The 27,251-nt window shown below is 46.1% G+C and overlaps 2 protein-coding genes across 3 annotated transcripts in view; one reads left to right on the top strand and one right to left on the bottom strand.

Annotated features, from left to right (window-relative positions):
• The window catches only part of A2ML1 (alpha-2-macroglobulin like 1), a 28,756-nt gene extending 24,740 nt beyond the window's left edge, over window positions 1-4,016 (top strand). The window contains exon 37 of the mRNA XM_017830071.1: window positions 3,833-4,016. The gene's annotated coding sequence lies outside the window, so the exon portion shown is untranslated. The remainder of the gene's footprint in view (window positions 1-3,832) is intronic.
• LOC108504738 (alpha-2-macroglobulin-like protein 1) lies at window positions 244-26,918 on the bottom strand. 2 transcript variants are annotated; one of them, XM_017830089.1, is made up of 36 exons: window positions 26,661-26,918; window positions 24,636-24,822; window positions 24,139-24,301; window positions 23,310-23,362; window positions 22,976-22,996; window positions 21,582-21,735; window positions 21,078-21,162; window positions 20,416-20,536; window positions 19,496-19,613; window positions 18,524-18,633; window positions 18,068-18,238; window positions 16,536-16,760; window positions 16,342-16,405; window positions 15,672-15,817; window positions 15,373-15,522; window positions 14,329-14,526; window positions 13,557-13,650; window positions 12,774-12,927; window positions 10,715-10,943; window positions 10,251-10,374; window positions 9,951-10,072; window positions 9,472-9,523; window positions 8,987-9,070; window positions 8,439-8,615; window positions 8,055-8,136; window positions 7,296-7,452; window positions 6,702-6,776; window positions 6,323-6,494; window positions 5,667-5,881; window positions 5,160-5,375; window positions 4,680-4,795; window positions 3,919-4,009; window positions 3,562-3,630; window positions 2,217-2,319; window positions 1,465-1,506; window positions 244-398 (listed from the first exon to the last, which is right to left on the bottom strand). In XM_017830089.1, the coding sequence occupies exons 1-35, from the start codon at window positions 26,732-26,734 to the stop codon at window positions 1,466-1,468; spliced, it is 4,413 nt and encodes a 1,470-aa protein (XP_017685578.1). In that variant the 5' UTR covers window positions 26,735-26,918; the 3' UTR covers window positions 244-398; window position 1,465. The 2 variants fall into 2 exon arrangements, 1 of the variants encoding a protein (XP_017685578.1); XR_001877235.1 differs by lacking the exons at window positions 244-398; window positions 1,465-1,506; window positions 3,919-4,009 and having other exon boundaries at window positions 2,301-2,319.
• Window positions 26,919-27,251: the final 333 nt, after the last annotated feature.

Genomic DNA, 27,251 nt, shown 5'->3' with positions numbered 1-27,251 from the left:
TGCTGTATCTCCTGTGCCCTTCCTGCAAGTTCCTTGTGCCATCAGTTCTCTGAGGCAGTGGTGCATGCTCTACCTTCTCCTGTGCAAGTCTGCAACTGGAATGGCAGAGTTTTGCACATGTACATGTACACACACACGCAGAGCAGAGGTGGAGAAGTTATTTCTCCCAGGTACTCTTAAATGTAAATTTCCTGCTTTGGGAGAAAAACAGCAAACCTGAATAATCACTCAATTAGACAGTTCTAGTCTCCTACTTTTAATAAGATGCCAAACACCGCCTAAGCCTTTCAGAAACTAACTGCTCAGCCAGAATTTTCTTCATTCTCCATGTGGTGGCAGTTGGCAGGGGTGACAGGACTGATGGACAGAGACTGCAGTGGATGTGTCTGTCCCTGTTCCTGCGAAGACAACAAAGGACAAAAAAATACAAAACTGTTTTCCTGAAGTAATAAAGCTGGGACTTTAATAATTGACTTTAACTGAGAACCTAGAAACTCAGGGGCCTTTTTTGCACCTCATGACCAAACAGTACTGTCAGGCCAACAAATACAGGGCTTTCTTCACCCAAAGGGTAGTTTGGGTACTTGACCACTGGGGAAGTGGTCACAGCACCAAGCCTGCCAGAGTTCAAGAAGCATTTGGACAATGCTCTCAGACACATGGTGTGATTCTTGGGGCTACCCTGTAGAGCAGCAGCAGTTGGACTCAATGATCCTTGTGAGTCCCTTCCAACTCAGGATATTGTATGATTCTAAGATTTCCCTCTCACTCTATCCATACAAAGCCTATGGCAAAATCTCCAATAAGAGTGTGAGACTTGTGACAGGCATCCCAAGACAGGGCTGGTGTGCCTCCCTACAGGTGATTCATGAATCAGGTAGCTTTCTCCATCTTGTGGGCTGTGGACATGAAAGCACACAGGTGCAAAGTTTAGAGCAAGACACTAGTCAAGTTCAAGCTTTGCCTTTGTCCAGCCTGGAAGGAGGACAGGCAGGTGTCCATTTCCTAGTGTGGATCAGAAGCCAGGCTGAGACAATGAAAGGCTTTGCACTGAAATGGAATGACGCTCTGCAGTAAAGGTGAACATGGCATGTTGTGTGCACAGGGCTGAAGGGATGGGAAACTGCAGGGACAGTACTAGCAAAAGGGACTGTGTTGACTTAAAGTATACTTGATGCAAAATGCGAGAACTGGTGATAGCACTTGTGACAGGCAACCCTTGTTTTCTGTAACATACCTCCAACTCTGTCAGGAGTGGGCACATCAAATCTTCATTTTTCTCTTTCCCTCAGTTTAACCACTGGGATACAGAATCTCATGCTTACTTGGCATTGCCAATCACTTCCTACCCTTAAGCTGCAGTCTGACAAATTTCTTGGCCAAGGGCCTTTGCCTGTGTCTCCCTCCCTTTCCATATTCTTCAGGAACATGCCTGTGATAACAAAAGAGGTGTTGGGCCCTCACCTCATTCACAAGGGGCACTGTAGCTCGTCACTGCTGTTTCTTCTGGAAGACAAGGAAAAAAGGGTTTGTGAGATACATTTGCCAAAAACTTACTAAAGCAACCCAGCATTGTGCCATTGTTCCTAGGAGAGGTGTTCCCTCAGCTTACAGGCTATGACTCCCCTCTGCTGTGACACCACAGCAGAAACCACTGGTATGTGCCCACGACTTTGTGCAGCTAGTCCAGATTCACCCAAGTCATGGGGCTTGCGATCTTTTGAGGCTGTAAGTCCCAAAGAGCTCCACTGCAGTTATGAATTCCTCACTTTCTGAAGCAGTGGCAATCCCTGACACATTTCTAGCTTTTCCTCCCACTAAGGACCCCACAGAATAGAGGACAAGTTGGTTTTGGTGTCACTGTTCTAAGGGGACCCTTATTCTTCTGAGTCATCCCCTCACTATGGTCCCTCTGCCCTTGCTGCCTCCCACAAAATGAGTGTTCAAAAGCATGTCTCCTTGCTCCACACTTGCTGGGAGAGCTAGACCCTGAGTGGTTCTATATCTGACTTCAGGCTTGCAAGTTCTGGGGCCAGAGAGAGAAGGATCTACCATTTTGAAGACCAACAGGGTAAGTTCATCCCTAGAGAGCTTCTGAGGGGCAGTTAGATAGATAGCCATGGCAGGGATGGTATTATCTTAGACTTGACAAATTCAGAAAATTTCTTTCCAGTGGTACATTTGAGAGGTTTCTGTAGTACAGCATCTGAGCTCACCTGGCATGTAGTAATCGTAGACCTTGATATTAGCTGGCTTACGATCCTTCACTTGCATGTCCTGCTCCACTAGGAAAGTGTAGGTTTGAGGCTGTCTAGTCAGCTAAGACCAAGAAATGCAAGGATTAAAGCCAGAACCAAAGTCCTTTAAGACAGTCCCTTCCACCTGCTTGCACTCTGGCTCCATGGAGACTTCACCACTGTAACGGGTCTGTTCTACTTTCTAGTCCGTCTCAGAAATACCTTTAACTTCCTGTTCTGTGACTAACTCTTTTTTTTGGTCATCAAATTTAACTCAGCTCGTGAGAAACATCAAACCTACAGAGTCAGGATGCATTAGGCACCTGAATATCCTACTAGTGTTCCCAACGAATCCCATCTTCCCACCCACGTGTGCTTCTGAGCTCCTTCATGCATCTTGCCTCAGTGTCTACTTCCTTATACACAGTCCCATAACATCAGCTCTTATTTTCCAGTTTCACACAACCCTTCTTATTAAGCAAATACAAGGTGTAGATGAACATCTGTTGGATGGTAGTAGTTACACGACCTGCTGTTGATTGAGTTGCACCTTGTGCTACCTGGCAGCCTGAGCTGAACTATTTCTCTGTGCTGCCTTTCTGCTCTGTGCTGTAGATGCAATGAAAGCAGCATCTCTGTAAGCCTAATGCATCCACATGGCAATATCCTGCTTCCTCTGAGGCCAGCTTAGTTCAGTTTACTGGCAGAAACTCGGAATAAAGAATCACAGAAATGTAGAAGTGCTCCTTGGAAATTCTGAAGTATTAAATACACACCAGGTCTTGTTTCTGGTGCTGTTCAGGTATCCATGTAGCTAGAGAAAGGCTGGAGTGGTTGTTAATCTGTTGATTAATGAGGCTGTGGAGTGAGCACTGCTGTTCACACAACCATCTGGTTTAATTTTGAGTGATCTTGGCAAAATCCATGAGCAATCTTGCACGTTCCCTACTGGGTCCAGGTTGCTTAAGAGCTTTCTAAGAATTCAGGCTTGCTTGGATTTACTAGATGGATCCTACTACTTCTCCCAAATCCTGATCAGGCACTGTATATGGACTTTCAACAGCCTCTGAACGGTGCCAACAGATGTAGGCTTAACATCAGAGTTAGCCTCATTTCACTCAAGTTAAGTGGCCCTGTAAGTGGCTCTGCAGCTGAACTGCTGCAGACCGACACAACACACTTCAGATCAGCAAATGTGGCTGGTATGCAGGAACAACAGCACCGGATACTTAAAATACTAATGAAATGAATATACAAGAGTAAGCTAAAAGCTATCTGTTAGTCCACAGCCCTTTTAATGATGATGTTAGCCAAAATTACTCACTTCCTCTAGGTAGAGAACGACTTGGTCAGCTTCACTTTCAACTTTCTTTACTGAAGGCATTTTCTTTAGCTGAAAACAGGGGAATAATGTGAAGAAGGATTTAACAAAAAGCAGAAATAATTCAGGGATATTTGTCCTTGTGAGACTGTGGGCAAAATATTCATATGGCCAAGGAAGCCCTTGAAGTAGGGGAAGGCAAGGTGCAGCCTGGAAGAGACTTTGAGTGTAGGGATTTCTAAGGAAGAAAATAACCATGTTTCTCTGCCCACAGGACTGATCACAGTTCTGCATACAATCCTGCATGATGGACATCCATCACTGTTCCCATCCCAGCTGGACACAAATTCGCAGTCTCACCTCTTCCAGTGAACCTGCCACGGGGCTGTATCCAGACAGCAGCTCCACTTGGATCAGGACCATGTTGGTGGACACACGGTTCCCTGTGTAGCTGCAGCAGGAACCCAGGGGACAGCACTAATGTTACTTTCTGAGCCATGATCTCTAGAGACTCCAGCACAGCTTTCCTACTCAGGTGGAAGAATCTGCCTTTCTTTCCAGTGTCTCTCCTGTAAGCATACCTGTTTCTGTACTGCAATAAATCTTTATGCTTCCCCTGATCTCTCTTTTAATTGTGCTGAGCCAAGGAGAATAAGCTCCTTGGAAGCCTTCTGGTGTTACCTTCTCTAGGCATGGCAGGGAATATCACACCCTACACCTGTTCTCTTGGCAGTTCTGTCCCAAGACAGGCAGGAGTATAGCAGAGGAGAGTGGTGTGACAGTCGGACAGGAGCAGAGGAGGGAAGACTTAGGAATATATGTCAGTCCCACAGGACCTTCACATCACTAGTGTTTTGAGACCTAATTCTAGAAGACAATGAGACCCATAGACCTTGGGAAACTTGTGGTGACTAGCATGGTAACAAGGCAGGACTATAGCCCCAGCCATTCCTCTGGGGGCTTGTACTTTTCTCCCAGCTGAGGAGAGCTCAGCTGAATGAGTGGGGACATCTTAGCACTTGGACCTCATGAGTGAAGGGGAACCTTGCCATCAAGAGATTGGTGTGGTGCCAGAAGCCTCTTAACACAGGGGAGGAAAGGGGCAACTGAGTGTCTCCTACCGAGCACGAACGGTGACAGGGAACTGGGTGGCGTTGGGTGTGGTGCACTCTGTCTGCACGGACAGGGCAAAGGTGGCATCGCTCCTCGGTGGAGGCATGTGGTACTGCAGAACGGCCTGCCAGAACAGAAAGAAGAAAGATGGCACAGAATAGCAGGGTTTTTGCTGAAGAGTATCCTTGGCTGTTGTTTGCTGTCTTGCACTGGTGTAAGAGAAAACTATGCAGCAGAAGCAGAGGTTCTGCTAGTAGTGCACTGCTCCTGGTGGACTTTTTGGAGGAGAGGGTGGAGATAATTCAGATTTCATTTGGGGAGTTGCTCTTCCCTTCCTGTTGGATCACAGCTACTCCCACCAACCTTGAAGCCCAGATTCTTGCAAGTTACTGCAGCAGTTTATTTTCAGTGTTGGCTAAGTAGCAAGGTAAGACATCTGCTGGCTTTCAAGGCTTTTCCCCAGACTTTTTCTTCCTAGCTGGACTTACCTGCAAGAAGAGACACCCACGGCCCTGCACATGCACGGTATAATCTTGGGGGATGGCTGGCAGCTCCACTGTTTGCAGCAGGAGGCGATTGCTATTGTCTACTTGGAAGTTTTGGTTGAACTCCTTAGAAGTGAGAGAAACCTGGAGATCAGGGCCATCCTTCCTGAAGATTTTGGTTGCATACAGGGCTAGGGCTTCCAGAGCAACCACCGTGTCCTGAGAAAAGAGATGAACATTGGGAACATTAGGACTCCTGCTTCCTATGCATGCCCAGTCCTTAGCCTTTCTCTCGCTCATGTTGCATCTACAGCGCAATAATGTTTGAGCTTTTAGCATAGGATTATCTCAGAGGAATACAAATATTCATCTTTTCCCAAATCCCAAGAGCTCTAAATCCATACATCCTTTTTTTATTTATTCTTTTTCTTTTTTACTATGTGCTCTTAGAACCCGTAGCTCTCAAAAAACATCATCATCTCTGGTGTTGATGGTAATCAAGGGGATTACCTGGGTTGAAGCAAAGCCTCCATATGGGTTTTGCTGCTTGATGAGCCAAGACACAATCTGGGATGCCTTTCTACTTTCATCTGATGACAAACTTGACTTTGTAAGGTGAGCCTTGAGGATACTAGATGTCAATTCCACATCAACAGATGGAGCTCGATACCAATGCAGGGAATCTTCTTCCTGTTTGGACTGTTGACTCCAGAATATTTGGTCATCTAGAGGTGGAGTGGGAACACTTATGAGTGTGTAGCTGTACCTAATAACCTTAGAGTTCTACTTAGCCCCTGTATTTAGGTACTGAGTGACCATGTACATTGGACCAGATATTGGTGCATATCTCCCTATTAGCCCCCCACACCCTGATTTTCCCAGCTAAAAAAACCCCTAGCCCTGCAGGCTCTACAACATCCATGAAACTACCCTGGTTTGGATGACTGGGAGGCCAGGACTGTGAGACCATCCATAGAGACAATCTATCTCACAATGTGGATATAACCTGTGACAGTTTGGCAAACAGAGTCTATCCAAGCCTTGGACTCCCCACAAAGCTCTGGCATTGGCCCCCACTCCTGCTCTCCAATCCCTTGATTGCTCAACCCGGCTGTCTCCTCACAATTCTGCCAGTGTCCTCCCTCCTGCCCCACAGCCTTTGTTACCTGATATTATGGCAGCCTTATCCAATCTTTTGAGGATTTTCTGCCTGAGGGCCTTATCACCTGCTACTGCAAAGGCATTTGCAGCTAGTGCCAGGCTGTAGAGGTTGGAACTGCCAGTATCAGCATTGACCAAGTCCTTTATACAGTTCAAAGCTTTCCACACAACTGGGTCCTAGGATAAAATTGAAAGCACACACATTACTGGCAGGGTGTTTGGGAAGGGAATGCAGCTTTGATGTGTGCAGAGGAGGGTGGAACCAGGGACAGGATACATGGGTAGAAAACTGGTAACATACTCCCATGTGCACAAAGGCAGAGCACCCATGCACTGCCTGCCGAGGGGCTGCACACACGGCCCGTCCCTGCTGCCCATACTCACGGAGCGTGGCATCCCGGAGTGTAGGAGAGCTGTGACAATCACAGAGCTCAGCCCCAGTCCTTCCTCCACTGCACCCTGCAGACACCACAAAACAGAGAAGAGGGGGGCTGCTGTGAGAAGGGAGAGGGAAAAGTTTTCCCGTACCTTCTCTTCCCCTAACAAAAGTGCTGATCTTATCAGGCAAAAGTGCTGATCTTATTTCTTCTGCTAAGGAAGTGCAGGGCTGGTATCTACCCTCTGTTGGACACATTCTCCTTTCCCCTCCCCTGCATAAAATCTGCAGTAGCAGATTTCAGTGCCAGGGAAATGCGATGTTCCCACAACCCCTCTGCAAGGTGGCATGTGTTAGCATTTGAGAAAGAGGTAGAGTAGGGCACTGGTTCAGTTCCCATGTACATGTCATCTAATGCAAATCTCCATCATTTGTAACTTGAAAAAGTACCACCATGACTAAGCAACCCCGAATGTCACCCAAGGGTGACCTTGGGCACATTAGAGATTTCCTCCTGCAGTAGAGTTTGTTCTTGTCACCAAACTGGGCCAGAAAGTGAAGAAGCTCTGAGGTATCTAATGAACCTTCAGGACATGTCATACCATCAGGCCATTGTTGAAGAGTTTCCCCACACTCTTGAAGCAGCCGGATGGAGTCTGACTTTTAATCAGGGCACTGGCAGCATCCTTTATATTTTGTTCATCTATGTGGATGAAGGCCTGGGCTTGGCTAAAGGTCTTCAGGACAAGGGCAGTAAGCCTAGAGCCAAGGAACGAAGAAGAAAACAGAACTGAACCAGTCATTGATGCCCATCTCCAGTAGGAGACAGGAGTCTCTCTGTCTTCTACTATGTCATCCCTGTAGAAATACCATCAGGCCAGAGTCTCTGTGCAGATGGAAAACTGCAAGCAATGCACATGAGTTAGATGTTCTTGAAGCTCAAGCTCAGATCCATTTGCAGCAAGAGAGAAAAACTTCAGATCATCAGTGCTTCCCTCAGAGCTCTGTCAATTCCAGGTGCATGGTTGCCTCCAAGAGCTCACATTTAGTGAGCTCATTCAGACCCATTTCAAATCTTGTTTGGGCACAAAGCACTCTGAAAAACCTGAAAAGAAGGTGCATTTGCAGACAAGTTTTCAGAATCAGCCTCATTTGGGGTGCTCAAGCACAAACAATCCAACAGGAGTACTTCAAGTTAATTCATTGGCACAATTCCCTTCCAAAATGTCTCAGGAGCAACTTATCTTCAAAACTCCACACCTTCAGACTTCCTCAGTTTCCCCAGACCAAAATCCAAACCAGCTTGAGCCCGACCAGGTCAAGCTGTTGTTCCTCAGTTATGTCTGGATACTTCTGCTTACCAAGTGTTTCCTGGCTCACTTCCTTCCCCAAAGGCACTGTATGAGCCATCTGTGTGCTTGTACAGAAGTTGCCGCTGATATCCTGCGGGAAGAGGTTGGGGGTAGTGAAGATGCTCTGTGTATGTCATGTTCTCAGGGTGACAACCTGCCCTACCAATCCTGCTGATCATTATAGAGAGCATTACCTCTGAGGAACTGAGAGAGGGGAGCTGTGTACCACTTGTTCTGCTGAGACACAGCAGCCTGATTTACACTGCTGCAACTACCATGGTGTCAGGCAAGTGAGTTGCACAAATCCTGTTCAGCACCAAGCCTCTGCTGAGATTTCTACTGCAAAACTAATGTAGTGGACATCACCAGCTTAATGAGCAGAAATCCACTCACCACTTTCCAGATAGCCAATTGCCTTCTGTTTGATTTCTGGAGTCAGTTGTCCTGTTTCTTCAAGGTATTGTGTGATATAGACATTTGGGGCAAAATGAACCATGTTCTGCTCACCACAGCCACTGGACATCTGTAGGAGCTCATCTATGTTGTCCAGTGCTGTCCCCAAAATGTCACCTGTAAGACAGAACCACAGCTTTGGGAGCTATACGTATTCTTGCCTGTAAAACAATTCTGGTCTCACTGATTCTCCAGATAACCTGCTAAGACTGGTCTCAGTTCAGCTCTTCTCACATGATGTTAATGTCTATAGACTGTAGGAACAGTGATATGGTACTTGTCTATCTTTCCCCTGACTTGGTGAAATTATCTGTCCATCCAGTGCCACTTACATAAGAGAGATGAGATACTTCTCTAGAAGACAGTATCACACCTTGCTGTACTTATTTCCGCTTATTACTCTGTTTGCTAAAGCAGACACACTGGCACCAGAAGAGAAGTGTCATGCAGGGAAAAATATTACTTTCCAAGACACTCCTAAAACTCACCTAAGAAAGAGATGTGGGCTCTCTCTGACCCAAGGACAATGTTCTCTGGCATCGTGAAAGTGACTGTCTCTGAAGCTGAAGTTTCTGCAAATGTCAAAAACATCAGGACAACAATGGGCTCAGCGGAGATGGCAGAGTCACAGGCATTCCCCAGGAGATGGTGTAAATAAGGTTGGGATCACCTCAACAGTTGGTGAAATCAGCATCCAGAAGAGAGGATGACAGAGATATCAGGCCACCCATTGATAAGGGACTGTGATGTGGTTAGATTGTGGCTTGGTGCTGCCAGAAGTTTTTACTACTGGGTAGGGTTGAATGGCTATGCCTACCCATAAAAGCTCCAAAATCCCTGACTTTCTGCTCCCTATACACCGCCAGGTAGTCCTAGAGTTGTTCAGACACCACACTGCTTCTGTCTGATCTCCTTGTTCTGTGCACATGTAGAGCCCCAGTCATAAGATGGTCTCTGGAGTCTCTGCACCTACCTTCAGGGCATAGGTGTGAGGTGTGGGTCTTTTCCTCCAGCTGCCCCTCTGCCTGGTGGAGAAAAGGCTGGTCAGCTTAGAAGGGAGAGCAGTAAAATGAGAAAGCAGCTGTGCATCACCCCACCTTCCTGCACCTTTCCTGCCCTCTTTTCCATCCTCATGGGCCGTGGCAAAGGGCCTCACACAAACAACAGGGATATGCATGCCAACAGTGAAGTGTTACTGAGAAGCAGGTTTCTAAGCTGCTACATGACCGTTGACTCCACTGCTCTGCTAGCAAGCAGTTTTGAAATTTCTGTTCCATCGAGTGGAGGAGCTTATGCTCCAATCCAACCTACCCTTACAATCACTCCTTGACCAACCTCCTTGAGAAACGTGCCTACTTACCCAGCTGACTCTTCCTTCCCAGAGCCACCCACCAGGCTGTTTTGAGCCTGACCCAGTTCCAACCTCGCCAGAACTCCGAAGTGTAGTCTGACCTTCACCAGCAGGTGTTTAACCACTGTGTCCTTCCCTCCAGACTCTGGCACAACAGCTGTACTCTCGGTGCAAACATCGTCCTGCTCCATCACCTCAGCAGTGACAATGAAATTCACCTTCCCTAAAAAACAAAACACCGAGGCCAGCTGGCACATTCATGCCTGTGCTTTAGTTAGCTCAGCCTAAGGCTGCTCACTCATGCTTCCCATAGTAGGCCAGTCTCCCTTCCAGCCCAGCTCTAGTTTCCTCAGGTAGCTCTGCCACTGCCTCCCACTGCTGCCACTCCCTTGTCCCCTTACCTAATTTTGTGGCCTTCACATCCCAGAAAAATGCTTTTGCTGATTCAGGACACAGACAAATAGTGAACCTGACATTTGCATGCACAAATTCAAAATCCCTGGAGTCCATTAGGCTGAGCTGAAGCTAGAGGTGAAACAAAGGAATTCAGGTTACAGAGCTGCTGCTGTGTTTTTCCTTTCAGCTCCTTGTTCCAAATGACAGTCAATCCCAGAACCCAAGGATGAATATGATGATGACCCTGTTGCAATATTTGTGGGACACCAACAGTGTTCCATGGATATTGCAGTCATGTAGGGTTCATCTTTTGGGGAGGGATAAACTGGTCAGAGATGCCTCTGTGTGGAGCTTTTATTGAATATCTTCTTTGGTGCCTGAGGAGGCAGCTCCTTATCTCGGTCTCAATCAGTGAAGTAGTTACCACACATCCCTCTGCCCAAAAACCATCCTGGAGGGAGCCACTCACCGCCATGCACTGCTTCAGGTAGCTGAAGACTTTGACTTTCAGGGGAAATGACTCTCCCCGGAAAACAGAGTATGGCAAAATGGGTTCCACGAAGAAGGGCTTGAAGCTCTGCAGGCTGGTAGTCTCTGAGATTCCCAATCCATGGCTCTCTGAGGTGCAGAAGGTCATGGCTCTCCAGTCTGTGATACTGTCAGGTACTGTTACAGCTAGCTCAGCAGCCCCTGAGTCACTGAGGAGAAAACAGAGTGGAAGGGGCTGTCCCCACCCCTGGAAAGATTTCTCTTGGTAAGACAAATGCAGAAATTCAGACTATGAAATGGAAATGGGTGTGAAGGTGTGCGGATTGCTTGGAAGTAGGACCAAGGTATGGAAAGGATAGCAAATAGGTGGGCAAGGAAGGACTGAGAGGAAAATGCAACTCAAAATTTGCTTCTGAGCAGCGTTGCACCTGAAATTCTTATTTTGTGTGGGCACACAGGGCTCCCAGGGGTCCATGTTTTACACCCAGTCTGTGCCACCGAGTACTGTATGACACTTCCACCACGCTACCACCCAAACTCCTAACCACAGCTCAGCAGTCAACACTGTGAGTGTCACTCACAGATCTGCATAAACAAAACAGAAGATGGTTCCTGCCCTGAAAGATCATAATCCAGCCAAATGAGACAAAGAGGCAGAGATCCCTTTTTACAGGCGGAGAACATGAGCACATGGGAGAATTAAGAAAGATGAGGTGTGTGAATAAGGGAAGAACAGTGGATGCTGCTAAACTTGACTTTAGCAAGGCCTCTGACACAGTCCCATAGTATCCTTGTAGTCACATAGGTGCAGACTGGACAAGTGGATGGCAAGGTAAGGAGAAAATTCACTGGACTACTGTGGACAAAGGATGGTTATTGGTGACATGAAGTCCAGCCAGGGTCTGTTTACCCATGGCATCCCTCAGGGACCAACATTTGGGGCAATACCACTTAATGGCTTTATTGATGACCTGGGTAATAGGAGAGAGGATATCCTTAGCAAGATTGGCAGACTAATCTTATTATGTATTAGCAGATTATACCTTGCTAGGGAGGGATTCCTATTATCAGGAGGGATATCTGGAGGGAAAGGCTGTTATTAAGAGGAACATTGAGAAGCTGTAAAAATGGGTAAATTCTGTATCTGGATAGAATAATACCATACAACAGTACAGGCTACACAATCACTGACTAGTAAACAACTTTACAGAAAAAGAGGTGCAGGGTCCTGGTGGATAACAAGTTGAGCATGAGACATCTCATGTGCCCTTACAACAATGGAGACCATTACTTCTGGACTGTGGGTTAAGAAAAGATATTTTCCCCCTGTATTCCTCCATTTGGGACCAAATCTGGATTACTGTGTCCCATTTTTGCCCTCCAGTATAAGAAAGACAATGACATAATTGAATGCATCCAGTGGAGGACTACCAAGGTGGTCAGGGAGCTGGGATATTTGATGTACAAGGAATAGCTGAAGGAACTGGGGTTTTTAAACTTTGGAGGGGAAGACTAAGGGGAGATATTTCAGCTTTCTAAAGCTACCTATTGGGAAGGTGTAGAGACAATGGAACCTGTCTATTCTGAGGTGTATATTGATAGGATAAAAGGTAACAGACACAAATTGTAACATGGGAAATTCTGACCTAAGATAAGGAAAAAAAATACCATGAGTATGGTCAAAAACTGAAACAGATGTGCAGACAGTTTGTGCAATCTCCATCCTTGGAGATACAGAGTACTTAACTACAACTTGATCTAACTGGACCTGCCTTGCGGAGGATGTTGAGCTACAGACTTTTGGAGGCCTTTTCCATCCCATAGGAGTGTGTGATGTTAAATTCCTAGGGGCATTTGGAAAATCTCATCAGAGACAGGAACTGAACCAAAACCCCATTGTCCTTATCCACTTCTTCACATCTCCCTTTTCTTTCTTGTGCACAGAAGGCAATAATGCCCTGGCTCTGCTCCTGCCCATTCCCTCTACTGTGGCTGGTAGAATCTGGATTCATGTGGGGTCTCAGACCATAATTACTCACTTGATGGGAACCAGAGTCCAGATGAACGTCTCTGGAAACCAGGTACGTACTGGCCCTGACTCACTATCCAGGTCAGTGTGCTCTGACTCAGCATGTTCAACAGCATCATCTGTTTCTGGGTCCAAGCCGTTCAAGACTGCCAGGTCATCATAAGCTATTGGGAATACAAGCATTTGTTCAAAAGGCAGAGCAGCTGTGAAATCAGGATAGAGTTCAGCTGGGAAAAGCTCAGTTGTCCATTCCTTCTACTCCCATCCCAATGCCACTTGTCCTCTTCAAAATGCCCTCAACCTACTTCACTATTTTGTTCCACAAGACAACCCAGGAGACCAAGTGGATTCCAATATGTGTGTGCTCCCCCAGGAGGCATTCCACCTGATCACAGTTTTGCTCTCAGATCCTGCAGAAAAGCCTAGATACTGCCCAATGCCAATCTTGGCTGATTCCCTGATTTCCAGCAAGACCTTTCCTAGTCTTACAAACAGATTTTCCTTCCTGAGACAGCTGCCCCATTTCCACCCTTGAACCATGTCATCTTCCTGTCTGACAACAGAAACTTCCAAGCAGGTTCTTCTGCAGCCACCTCTCTGCCCCTCCAGTGCACTGGACACACACCCATGCCAGGACTTTTCCCCTCTTCCTTAGTTGCACGTCTCCTGTGCAACCTCCCACTCAACTCTGGAAGGCATCCCCAGTTCCTAAGAACACTGCATGTTCAGCTGCCCATGTGCAGCCTGTATGTTACCCGTGATTTCCAAAGAAACAGGAAAAATCGAGATGTACACATGTAGTTGTAGTCGTAGTTGAAAGTAGTCTGGGTGTGGCACTCAACAGGAGATTTGATTTTAAGGTTGGTTAAAAATGTTAGACCTGAATTCTGGAGGAAAGAAAGGGAAGAAAAGAAGGCATATTTATGTGGAGGGAATGGTGGGTCTGAGGGCCTGTCTCTGCCCCCGCTTCCCAGCATATCAGCAACCCTGTGTTGTTGCACCTCAACCTGACTTGTGAATTTGTACAGGGAGAGAATTCAGAACCTCCCTGCTCCCAAAACCCAGTCCTGGTCCGTCATGCCACAGGATTGTGGGGGTGACCACTCACATGTGTATGCCTGCACATAAAGTCATTATTTTGGCACCACAATTTGCTGCCCACCCTAACCCAGATTGTTCTTATCCTTCACCTGCTATTCCTTTCTACTATTCTTTCCTTCCTTTCCCCAGTTCCCCCTTTTCTTTCAGGTGATTTGCTTTTCCAACCTCCAGTTTTCTCTGACACAGGTTAACATTCCCATCTCCTTTCAACCCCCAGAAAGTCTAGGGGTCTCAACCTTGGGACTAATGGGGAACTGGGTTCTAGGAATTTACTTGACCAATGGGAATTTATCAAGCTGGGAGCAGAGAGTGTCAGAGATCTCCTAGTTCAGAAGCTTGGCAAATTCATAACCTGAAGTCACCAGCATTTACAGGAAAGACAATCTTTGAAGCTACCTAGTGCTGACCAGGGATACAAAAGGGCTCAGCTCTGATATCTCAGGGTTTCTGGAAATTAGATTTACCTTCAGAAGTTCATAAACATCTGGTTGGGACACAGCATAGGAGTGTCTGCGGTACATGAATGGTGACATTGTTCCTGGTGGAAGGGTGGTCTGAGGAGAATCAATGGTTCCTGGGCTCTCATGGATAGTACAGTAGTCACTGTAGAAGTCTGTGAGGGTGCTGGGGTGCTCCTGAGAATAGCTGAACATATTATACACCTGTAGACAGAGAATGAAAACAGTACAGTAAGAGGTGGGAAGATTTTAATTTCTATCCAGAGATTTTCTGTGACCTCAAAGGCAGAGCTCGAATCCTGCCTGCTGCAAAAACCCAGCCTCAAGGGTTTTTGATCTTCATGGAGAGCCTCCACAAATTATAGATGCATAGCACCAGAGATGAATACGAACCTTTCTGGGGTTTGGCTGCATAGCTGTGGCCACTTCTAGGTCATTAATTGTACCTGTGAACTCAATGCATACAGTGAGGACACCTTCCCCATCTGACTCATTAGACAGCTTCTTGTCTGACTGAAGGCACATCCTGGATCCACCAAGACAGTGTCTAGAGGCAATTCAAGTGCCCTTAGACCCAGGCATAAAGGAGAAATGGGGCCCTTCCACTGCTAAGACATCACTTAACGTTCAGTTTGTGAACAGAAGGACTGTGTGGTTTATGAGAGCTGGAACAAAGACATGGAGCCTGTCACACCTTTGACATTTTTTTCAATGTAACTCTTTTTTTCCAGAGCACTGTCACGAATTGGTTCAGGAGATGGATGTCTCATCTTCTGTGTGCCACTGTGGCAAAGCACTCAAAGTGTAACAAGGATGTGACTTTGGGCTGTACTTGGGGATGACAGTGGGTTATTCTATTAGATCCTTCTGTAGAGACTGGAAATTTTGACTGGTATTGGATGTTGGCCTTCATTTTTTCTCATTAAGCCCTGGTCTGTCCCCATTCAAATACTTGGTATATCCACTGTGCCTTACTAACCAGTTCCTGCTACCAGATAATCCAAAGGTATCTCTCCAATATTAGCAAGGCTCAGCACTAAAGTGACTCACACTATCCCTGGATAGCTCAGCCTCTGGCCTCAGGAGAAGGACACTTTGGTCTACAGCACGGATGCTACATAGAGAGCCTGGTGCAGCCTGCAAAAGGAGACGGACAGATGATCCTGGAAGAGCCACTGTGTCTGAGAAGCCAAGCTTCACCTGAAACAGCAGAAGAAAGAGGGACTAAAGACATTGACAAAGAAAAGGGAAGACTGGCTACTGGATTCTGTTGGACATCTATTGCCAATTTGCAGTCAATTATCTCCCCTCCAGCCTACCTGCCCCTTTATGGTTCGTGCACTACTTACATGGTTCCTGAAGCAGCTGGAGACTTTGAGACGGAAGGTGTCAGCTGCCACTTGTCCCTCAGGGAAAGCAATGTAAACAAAGAGAGTAGCCATGGGTGAAATGAGATCAATGGGCAGAGTGACATTGAAAGACCCACTATGCTGACCTGAAGGAAGAAGGAAAAACTGGAAAGTATAGGAAGAAGCAAGGCAGTCTGCAATTCAAGGATTACAGCAGCAACACCCTCTTACTCTGTAATACTTCTGCATGGTTTCTTTGAAAAAAACTATTCTGCCTTGCTTCTGGGGAGGCCACTGCTAGACAGTCATAGCCACATATATATATTTGCCTTTTTATAGCAGTGACCTTATATCATGAGGGATCTTGGCAACAGTGAACAACTTTCCACTTGAGTCCAGAAAAAAGATTCCATAAGTTACTTCTGATAATCTCCTGCTTGGCAGATAAACTCTGACAATTTCATCATTTGAATTTCATCATTTGATCAGAAAAAAAAAAGGAAATTAAAAGACAGAAGAGACCACATATTTGACATTTCCTCTAGATTTTTTTGTGCCAGCTATGTGGTTTCCTGGTGGTCTCAAAACTCTTTTCTATCCTTCTCCATTTAGGCTGGAAGAACTTTCCTTCTGGGGCTTTAGTCTGTTCCTGGTATTTAGATGCTCTTACCTAATGGAGGATCAAGAAGTACTGTTGTTTGGCCATGATGCACAAGGGATCCTCTGGCCAAAACCTAAAGGGTAATGAACAGAACAAAGGATTGAGAGTGCCTCTGCTCTATGTTCCTGGGCCAGCAAAGGGCCCTGTGCTGACACAGACCCATCTCAAAGCTGACCTCATTGCCGGTGCTGCCCCGCACTCACCAGGTGGTAGAAGTGTGCTTTGGCAGCCCCGTCCCCCAGCTCTGTGGCCAGTATGTGATAATGCACAGTGACCTGCTGCACATCCCCACAGGGCAGCATTGCCTGCACTGGCTGGATCCTCACAGAGCTGCGGCTGGAAGAGTAGAAGGCCCTCAGTGTGAGGGATGCAGTGCCATAAGACACCCTCACATTTCGACTGCTTAAGTCCTCCGGCTGGGTCTTTGCCTGTGGCACAGAAAAAGTGTCTGAAGATTTCTTGCATCTCTCCCCATGCCAAAACCAAGACTGGTTGGAGAGTGAACCCCGAACTCTCCCAGGGGTGAGGAGTCTCCACCTAAGCCAAGTTCAGTAAGCCTTTCTGTGAAGCTTGGCATTGCCTGCTCTACCACACTCTGTGACAACTCACGCCTAAACAGGGACGGGAAGCTGTTATAATACTAGAGCTTTGGCTGAAGTCTGAACTTCTGCAATGCTGCTGCTACCATGGGAGCAAGCCAGATCACTAGACTGTGTAGAGAGGCTTATTAGTGCCTGGATCAAACCACTGAACCCTTCGCTTCTGTCTGGTACTTGTGGGTAAATTATCAGCATGGATCTGCCCTGATAATGTATTTTACTGTTCAGTGCTGTTCCACTCACACACTGTATTTCTTTCAGCACTTTCCCTGATCTATAGGGTAGACGTGGCAGGGGACAACTGAAGATCAATAGCCTTGCTCAACTTTGACCTATGACCTATTTGTACTGAGACTGTAATATTAACATCTTGTGGACTTACAGAAAGATCAAGATCCATCATCTAAGATACCTCTCATAATAACAGAGACAGGACTTGCCTTAAAGTGCTTTGACCTCAAAGTTAGGAAGGATAGGTATTAGAAACCTAGTCCTACAACCAGACAAGAGAGCCTTCCTTGTTCATGGGAAAGCAGAGGCAAATTTTTCTCTGTCAATTCCCCGTCAACAACATCCCTAATTTAGCTCCTTATGTTCTGGTTACTTGCTTAGCTCCAGGTTGGTTTGCAGCAACTGCTTCCTAACTAGCCTTCCTTCTTTTTTCTTTAAGTTTTCTAGCTCTTATATCCCAGGTTTTTCCTAACTTTTATGCTATGAGGAAACATAATGCAAACTCGTCACTGACACTTTCTTCTGCACATGTATTTTCAGATTGTTCTTCCCTAGCTTTTTTCCTATGTTCCTGTTCCATACCACGTGGAAGTTCTTTCTTTACTCTCTGTCCCTGCCCAGTCCCACTACATCCTTTCCACCTCAGACAGAGGTGCTGTGTAGGTAGAACTCAGTCCCAACTTCGTGGAGTCTTTGTCCACTGCCAGGGACTGCTCATGGACTGCTGAAGCTCTGGGGGCCAGAAATGTGGCTCTGATATGAACAATTCCTCTTGCCCTAGATCTGTTATTTCATTGTTCCATGCTTCCATCTCCCTGTCTTGGCCAAAACAATGACACATACTATAGGTCTGAAGGATGTATTGCTTACTGCTAACCAAATCCAATGTAATTATTGGGCCTAACCTGTAGTATAACTTTACTGCTGTTGTCCCATGCTGTTGTTTCTAAGATGAAAGAGGCCACCCCAGTGTCATCTGTGAAGTAGGTCTTGGTCTGCTTCCCACTACCGTAGGACACTGTAAGAATCACCTTCTTGTTCTTCAGGTGCATTCCATTGGCACTTTTGAGTTCCAGCTGTAATGATGCAGAAGCCGTCAGTTCCCCTCTCCACAAAGGGACTCTCAATGTAAACTTTAACTTCTCCAACCCCTCTCCCCCCACTTATGCAGCAGCTCTCTCATCTGTCAAAGCTACAGATCCTGTGGCCACACCTCTGCATAACCTCTTGGTAGATATGTCAAAGTAGAGACTTGGACAGAGGATTTTGCTAGCAGCTTTGGGCAGGTCAGATACTTTTGTGTCTGCCACCTGGTTAGGCCCAGGTGCTGGGCTTTCCGTATTTCTTTCCTTTTCACTTACATTTCCATAGTAGGGAACTCCTTGCTGATAGTAGTAGCTTGTCTCCCAGAACTGGAGACTTGTGATATCAAAAGTGACCTTGCAGCTTTTAGTGGTGTTGAACTCCACCCCTAGGAAAGACAGGAGGTACATGAAGGTGAGTATCATGTGTCTGACCTGCCAGAATGACAGCAGTCTACCAGGAGGTCTCTGTCAGACAGTTCTCACATGCCCTTCCCCCTTTGTTAAAGATGGTCCTACTCCTAGTTGTCCTCTTCCATTCTCTTTCCCTTCTCACAGCAGAGTCACTAGAAGGCAACGTTTTTCCTTGCCCTCACCATGTTAGTTAGCAGTCTGCTTTTGGCGGGGGGCTGCAAAACATTTTCTTGCAAGGAAGGCTCTGTAAAATTTTGTGAGAGAGGGAACTTTACAGGAAACCGTATTTCCCTATCTGGAACATGGAGGTAAATCTAATGAGGAGCTAACAGGACACAATCAGGGCCTTGGTTAGCCCTAGTTGCTCTAACTCCTCATTCCAATGGACTGTCCTAAAGTATGGTTTAAGAACAAGAGAACCTGGCCTGGCCCACCTCCACACACATTTATAATGTGATGAGAAGACAAGAAAAAGCAGCTCTTGCCCATCTCTGTCAAACCAAGGTGACTGCCAGAGCTGGATTGCCCACAGCAGCTTGTGGAGGAGTAAGCACACTGGTAAAGCTCATCCTGAAACAGGGGGAACTCACATATCCTATGTGAGTCAGACCTGAGTGTTATGATACACAAAAACACAGATGTTGTTATGGTGCTCCCAGAGAAGACACAGCCCTCCAAACATTTGACCTCAAGGGAGCCAGTGCAGAAAGTTCCAGTGGTCTAATGGGAAGACACAAGGATCCGTAAGGTTCTTACAGATAAAAACCCAAAGACAAGCATGTTGTATGAGAGTAAAGTAAAAGATTTTCCATGAAGTGTAGGATCAGTTTTTGCTACCTGTTCCACTTTCTTTCAGAAAAGCCACAGCTTCCAGGTTGAAATCATACTTGTCACCATGCTTTCGATGGTAATTCTTAATATTCACTTCAGTGGCAAAGCAGCCATCCTCGTTTGTCTGGAAATATGAAATTGTATTTGTTAACCAATCATGAATGCACTAATCCCTTCTGCAGTGCAGATCAAACCCAAAGCCTAGAAGTCTAAAATTGCACGACTAAGACACTTCAGTTAAAGGAGCAATTCCCATACTGGCATGAAACATCCCTTTTCTGTGGAGCAGTCACTAATGGGAGATGCTGTTTCATGCATCTCTCGTCTTTACATGCTCACTCATGCACCAGTAGCAAACATGAGTTGTCATTTCTCCCTGACAATTTCTTCTGCTAGGGCAGGATTTATCTTTAAGATATGTCCTTTAAGATATTGGTTTCTTTAAAATATGTAAACAAATATAGGTGCATTCATTCAACCATAGACATGAATGAATAAAGTCTGTGATGAAGTGCAATTGCTTGCTTAGATACAAGTGGTAATTTCTGAGTCTCCTAAGCACTTGTTTCTGGGAAACAGCACATAGGTGTTTTCACCAGATTAAAAAGTGGTGCTAAAATACATCCCGTGGAAGTGAAATGATGTGAACAGTGTTTGTATTTTTTATTGCCCTGTTTTGTAGGAAAGTCTGCAAGTTAGCTTGCCTACAGATGCTTCTTCCTTTGAAAGCATCTAAGTGCAGTCAGAGAAATCACTGAGAAGGGCTAAGATTGCTAGACTGTGGAGTTAAGGACATAACAGTCATTCATCCCCAAGCAAAGGGCAACCTGCTTCAATAGCCAATGTCTACTGCACTCCATCCTTTAGTATTCCCTCTCTTTGCCCTTGTTCTTCTCTTTTGCAAGAGGAGTATCCTGTGTGCTCACCTTGCCGGTGTAATCTTTACAAATACTGCGCTTGGCTTTGGAAGACTTTCGATTATAGTGGATGTGTTTACGGCACACCACAGCCTTCACATTACCCTGGACTGGTTTCCCATATGTGTACCTGGCAAACAGAGCATAGAGGACTTATATACAGAAACACTGGCTCAAGAGTGAATAACACCAGCTTTAGCCTGTGGATTGCAGCTATACAGCCCAGAAACCTGCAGTATCTTCACAGTTCATGAGCTCAGCAGAGGCCAGGAAGTAAAAATGACTTCACATTGAGACAGAAGGCAGTGGTGGGTGAGTTCTCTCCAAGTCAACTCTAGTCCCACCAGGCAGGGCTAAGGGACTTTGTGTTGGCCATGAGTCATTATTCCTACAACACTGTCAGTAATAAATACAGCAGTTACTGTATTGTAGGGCACATGCTACACCGAGGGAATCCACTGCCACACTTTCAAACTCACAGAGAAAGAACTAAGGAGAGAGAATATGGAGGACGGTGAGAGTCCAGGAGAATTACTTAGAGAAGGATACCAGGGTGCCAAACTTTGGGATGGGGATAGGGTTGTCAGAGACCATTTTGAGTTCACTTATTGATGGCTGTGCAGTTCCCAAGCCAGTAAGAATGCATCTTCTACCATGATAAGTCAGCTCACATTCCACAGATGTGGAGACGGAAGTTTTCCTCCAAGATGGTAACCACCTGAGGCATCTGGATGGAGACGCTGAACTTGGGCAGCACTATGTGGAAGAGAAATATAATTCAGTGAGAATAGAGAGAGTTCATTTGTTCCAATCCTTCCTAAGTGGTTGTTCACAGAAAAGAAATCTCTCATTCCCTGACTACCAGCACAGGGCATGGTAGGAATGCACCAGCAGCCCTGCTGGGAGAATGTGATGGGAGTAGACAGCCTTAGTCTCCTCCCCAGAGCACAGCTGTGGGACACTGCCTCTGTCCATCCTCAGGACATGGGGGAGCAGAAAGCCAGTGGACCTGAATGAAAGTGATTACAGTTACTGGCAGGCAGTTACACAACTCAGGTGATAGTACAACTGGCACAGCTATTCACAGCTGCATGACCTATTCAATTCTGTATGAGAGAGTGGGGCTAGAGGCAATATACATTTCTCTGCTGCCATTAGCTTTCTGAGACTCTTACCATACTCCTCTACCCTGAAGGTACGTGTGCGGTCAGGCATTTTGATGGTGTACTCTCCAACAGGTGCTTCTGCAGCCAGAGGGAAGGACAGATCCACAATACCTCCCACAGGTGTAACATTCTGCCACTGTGCAATTCGGTTGCCTTTGGGGTCCTGCACAGGTAGTAGTAGAGAGCAGTTAATTGACAGTGCAAAAACACTCTTTTGCAGGAAGTCCAATCTGCCAGAGCATGGTCTGACCACGTATTCTCTTGTCCTGTGAGCCCAGGTCTATGACACAGCTACAGTGCTCAGGTGAGTCCAAACTTGATGAGGAAAGGACTTTTCTCCCTGTCTCATTGAAGAAGTCAATGGCACTGTCATCTCATTGACTGCTGGAAAACTGTGGTTTACTGCCTGTGGGTCTAACTAAGAAATAGAGGTGGTCCTTCTTAGAGACCTCTGTGGTGATCCGAGCTGGCACAGCTCCCGGGTCACTGCAGAGACACATGCTGCCTAAGACATGACCTACTCGGGAGTGATTTCTGGAGAGTCTGATGTCTTAAATCCCCAGGGAATTCTGGGTAAATGAGGCCAGGACTTCATGCAGGGGACCATTGAAGCCCAGTCATGAAGGACAGTGTCTCCCATTGCTGTTTCTTGGGAGGGCAAGATGCAGAACTCTGGATGCAGTCACACTGCCCAGCCAGTAAACACTTAATGATGAGTTGATGGGTACTTCATATGGAACAAGTGGGAACTGCTGTTTGAAAAGGTGAAGCTGGATCAGAGTGCTATGTTTGTATAAAGTGGCATAAAGTATTGCATGGGTATCTCAGAGAGCATGCGTTTATTTATTCATTGCTTGCTGGGTATGGCATGCAAATGTATATCAGCTACTGCCAATTGCTAAGTGGAACTGTGACCTCTCAGCATGGGTATCACAAACTTTCAGGTGTCTTTCCTCAACTCAGGTGATTGCACTAAACTAACTGATTTTAAAAACAACAGCCTGAAAGCTGCTTTAGGAAGTTTTTGTAGCTGGGCAGTCACAACACTAACTGGTCAATCTTTTGTTTTCTGTACATCTCCTTAAAGAAACTTCAGGATTTTCACAAGTCTTCATAGGCTAGAGGGACTAAAAGTCCTTTGACTACTCTAGAAAGGTTTGCTGGAATGGTTTTCAATGGTACCCATCATTTATGCAGGGACCCCTGTGTGATTGGTGTCATGACGTTGCACTGACAAACTTCTGTGGTCACTGAAGGAGGGAAGGGTAAGAAGTCAAGGACTGTTCCCATTCATTCTGAGGTAACTGACTCTATGCAACCATATTTCCCCACCATCATCTCCAAACCTGTGCCTTCCCCAAGATGAGAAGAGTTCACCAATTTCAATAAAGTAGGTGTTTTACCTTCAGTTCCACCAGACGCTGCTGTGGGAAGGAAAAAAACAATTACTGGTTGTATGCTTCCAGGTGAATTACCATCCACATCCCTAGTATTTTTTATCCCCCAACCATCTCTCAGTCTTCCCCAAGCAATTCCCAGGGACTGCCCATAACTCAACATCATGAGCAGCTCCTGCATTGCAGGTGGTGCTCAACGCTGTTTGTAAGCACCAAAAGCAACACTGAGACTAGCTGTCCACAGTTGGATCACCTAGCTGGGCCAAGCACTGATCCAGAGGTCATGGAGGTTGCCCACAGCATTTTCAGATTTAGTAAGGTATCTTCCCTCTTGACTTACCATGTCACTGCTGGCAATAAAGTTCTGATCCAAGGTTACAATCCGCAACTTGACTACAAAGCAAAAGAAAAACAGGACTGGCTGAAATGAAATCAAGTTTCTTAATAATAAATAACAAGAATTGATGGCTAAGAAAGATGTGCCCATGTGCTTCACTGAAAGGATGTGGGCAACAGCTAGAGTAATCCACTCCTGGGCCTATGTCCAAAGTCCTGCTAGGAGCTTGGCAGGCTGCTAGTAAAAAAAGTGTTAGAAGATGGGGTGTGGGGTTTTCTGGCAAGAATGGCTGTGCTGGTGAGAAACAGCATTTTTCTGGACAGTGGACCTGTGGTGGGCCTCTAAGTCTTGCCTGCAGTGAGGTTCGTCCTACTGGAAAGGGTGAAGAGGCATGGGGCAAACAGCTGTACCCTGCGTTGATCTGAGCTGTGCTAGGGCAGTGGTGGGGCCTGTAGTACTGTGATCCTCATCTGAGGAAGTCTGTGGGAAAGAGAGGGATTTAGGGGCCTGACAGACTATCGTGGCTTTGACTGGAGCAATCATGAATAATATAACACAGTGGCATCTGACCCTTTTCTCACACATCAGTGAACACACACGTGCCCTGTCCACACTAGCATGCTGTCTTCGTGTGGCTAGTACTGAAGAAAACATATGCCATGCTGACATAGGAGAGAAGTATTCAGAAATCCCGCAAAGCCAAGAAGGGAAATGAAGCCTCTGACCCATTTCCCTTGAGAAGCAGGCCCTGTTCTAAGCACTAGAAGGTAACCCATATTTTGTGTCCTGAGGACTCTTCTTTCTCTCATAAGACATGGCATTCTGTCCATACCAATCTGTCCAGGTTTGTACACAGGTTTGTCTGTCTGGATAAAAGTCTTCTTGTCTGCATGCCTGATTAGGACTTTTTGCTTCTTCTGAAACTCTGAGTTGGCTTCCAGGACTGTGATAGCAATAAAAGCCACTTCATCAGGATTTCCAACAGGAGGAGGGACCTGCAGGTATAGGTTATAACCATCATTCAGGGTGGATCCCATTCATTGATCCCAAGGTTTCTGGAATAATGATTATGATACTAGTTTTGTATAGCTCCAATTCTTCTTCCCTTAAAGACCCCATAGAACATTTCAAAATGGTTTTTAGGAAAGTAAAATATTAGTGGAGCTACACAGTAGGAAGGACACTGGCAGACCTGTACAGCTGAAGCGGAAGGTTCACAGGCCAATTAAGATATCCTCATGGGAATACACAATTTGCCTTTCTGCCCAGCAAGAGCAGAACTGATGCAATCTCCACTCTACTGACAACCCTTGAAAACATATTACTCACCTGGAACCTTGTGCAGTGAAAGAAGGTGAGCTGAGAGATGGACTGAGTGATCAGAGTCTCATTCCCAGCTCTGCTTTGCAGGGTTACTGACACATGGATCGGGACTTCTTGCTTTCTGCTGAGCTGGAGACACACTGTCTCTGAGAAGGGGTAGTAGAGCTGTGATGGTATTGCCACAGCATAGTTTCTATTAAAAAAAAGAAAAAAACCAAAAAGGCAGGTAAAACTGATTTTCTGAGAGGACAGGTCTTGACCACAGGATTTAGGTACTTAGGAAGTACTTCTGGTTTCTTCATTCTGCTGTCACAGTGTCAATGAGACACGATCATAGGTACTGCAGACATTAATATTGACCCTGCACTATATGCTGCATGCCCATATAAAAAGATGAAGTCACTGTTTCCCAAACTGAAAGTGAAAATAAGGTGAAGGGACCTCCCCATGTCACACAAGTGATCAGCAGCAGAGCTTGGCTACCATGATAATACCAAGAAGCTGTTCATACTGTTTGTTTTCATCTTTCATTGCACTGCAGGAACTAGAACCAAGGAGAAGCCAACATTCAAGCAGGTTTCAAAACTCTTATCACTAACTCCTCCCACATACTGACTCTGGACAGGTTCAGCCAGCACCATGTTTTGCAGCAATAGGAGGGCAGGGCCTGGAAAGATCAGAAGAGCAGAAGGCAGGGAGATGACCTGCTGGCAGTTCTGAGCTGGAGCTCAGCACCCTGGCAAGAGGGAGTCAAAGTCCTGCTGGCCAGAAGCCTTGAGTGCTTTCACACTTGGCTGCTGCCAAGCTGCCTTGAGCAGCTTATCTGCTGCTAATATTCAGGGATCTGGTAACATATGCCAACAACATTTTGATTTTCCTACTTAAGCCGACTCATGGCACCTCCCCCTGCCACTTGGGCCAAAGGATGGGATGAACACTAAAGACTCACTGCTTGAACCTCCCATACTTCCCTTGCTCCTAATGACCTTACTCTGGAACATTTTTTACACCCCTTTGACAATTCATCCCTTGCCCTTGCCTTATGAGCTATAGAAGTACAAGACAGCATCTCAGAGGCTTTCATTCAAGGATTCCAAGATCCAGGCTGGATTCCTTTCTTATGAATCTACAAAAATATTGGTATACATGTGAGAGAGCAGAGAGTCTGTTGAAACAAGTGGTATTTCCATAAAGCAAAGCTTCATGCTGAAGGTAGCAATGGCAAAGAGTAGCAGTAATTAAAGCACATAATCTGTGTGGGAACTGTGTCAGCCCATGGAACATGTCTAGAGGAAGATGCTATACTCCTGCTGGAAAAGTCTTTTAAAACCAGACTTGTGCGTGCCACATCACACACAGCAGGAGGGAACCCAGCTACAACCCAGTGACTTAAATTTCACTGTAATATCTACTGTTCAAGCACAGTCATGCTTCTGTTTGCACTTGAGCCATGGTTGCAAAAGCAAAGGCCTTCCAAAAGCAAGAACAAGTTCTCAAGCCAGGATATCAGAGCAGTACCTGCTGGAACAGGAGCTGCATTCCTGACGGAGTATATGAAGAGAAGCAGTGCTGAGAATTGTCCTTGACAGAGGTCTGAGAAAAGGCATGGTGGGAGCAGATGGGCAGCCAAGCCTGAACGAACACACTGCTTTACAAAGAGCATCCCTGAAGTATTAAATGGTGATCTGTGACTCTTGGGAGAAAAGCTTAGCCCAAAAGGAAACATATTCTGAAACAGAGTAGGAGACATGAGATATTGGCATGAACACATGCAGAAAGCTGGCAGAGTTGCTCTGCCTGAGTCTTTGCTGAAATACATGGTCTACATCAAAGGCAGAGAGCCAAGTGGTAAGGGGAGTGTGGGGAAGAGGGCACACGAAAATCAAGTGAAACCTTTGGAACATGAGAAATTATACCTCTCTGGAAAAACACTCCTCACCTTAAGACTTCTGTCCTGTTTCTGTAATAGTGCCACCCGCCCAGGACCCCCCACAGACCAGACTGCGTATTCAAAGCAGCTGAGGTTCTTACAGCATTGCAGGCATTCCAGCCGCCATAGGCAGGAGAAGGATGCTGCCCCACAGGAAAGCGATGATGCTCCACATAGCTGATTGCAAGTCAAATTCTTCCTCGGAAAGCTTAGCCTCTCCTCAGCACCCCCTTCGCTCCTGCTTCTGCTGTATTCCTTTTTCCTTCTCCCCCTCATCCAGAGCTGAAGGAGTATGCAGCTCCTGCCCTGAGAGGGTGCCTGTTTCTCTCTTGGCTTCAAAACCAAGAAGGTGGAAATCATGCTACGCATGGCTGGGGCCAGGATGTGGGCGGGTGAAAGGGGTGGAGACAATTCTTGTTGCCTACAGACCAAAGGCACTTGCTTAGTGACTTTGTAAGGCTTGTTGATATTTCTCTGGGAGATGTCTTGTCTGCCTTATCCAGCACAGCTGATGGCAGCAGGAATACTTAGCTACTATATTTGGTATTGGGACTTCATTGGAAATATCCAGGGACTAATGAATTCTTTGTGATGTCAGTGGATTTTGCTTCATGGTTCTTCTTCTGTAGAACCTTTTTTATGTATTACTTGCTTCTTACTGAAATTTCACTCCTGACCTGCAGCCTCGAGCC

The sequence above is a fragment of the Lepidothrix coronata genome, unplaced genomic scaffold, assembly GCF_001604755.1.
Source record: "Lepidothrix coronata isolate B3197 unplaced genomic scaffold, Lepidothrix_coronata-1.0 Scaffold174, whole genome shotgun sequence".
In the NCBI taxonomy this organism is placed as follows: domain Eukaryota; kingdom Metazoa; phylum Chordata; class Aves; order Passeriformes; family Pipridae; genus Lepidothrix; species Lepidothrix coronata.
Note: the sequence above shows the minus strand (reverse complement) of the source record. Positions and strands in the feature narration are given on the sequence as shown.

Bases quoted from the DNA above. Each gene is read 5' to 3' on its own strand.
- LOC108504738 (XM_017830089.1), bottom strand. From the start codon at position 26,734: ATGTGGAGCATCATCGCTTTCCTGTGGGGCAGCATCCTTCTCCTGCCT. The intron at 6,777-7,295 runs GTATGACATGTC...TGGTGTCTGCAG, and splicing joins TCTTCAACAATGGCCTGATG to GGTGCAGTGGAGGAAGGACT. The intron at 5,376-5,666 runs GTAATCCCCTTG...CTCTTTTCTCAG, and splicing joins GAGGCTTTGCTTCAACCCAG to GACACGGTGGTTGCTCTGGA.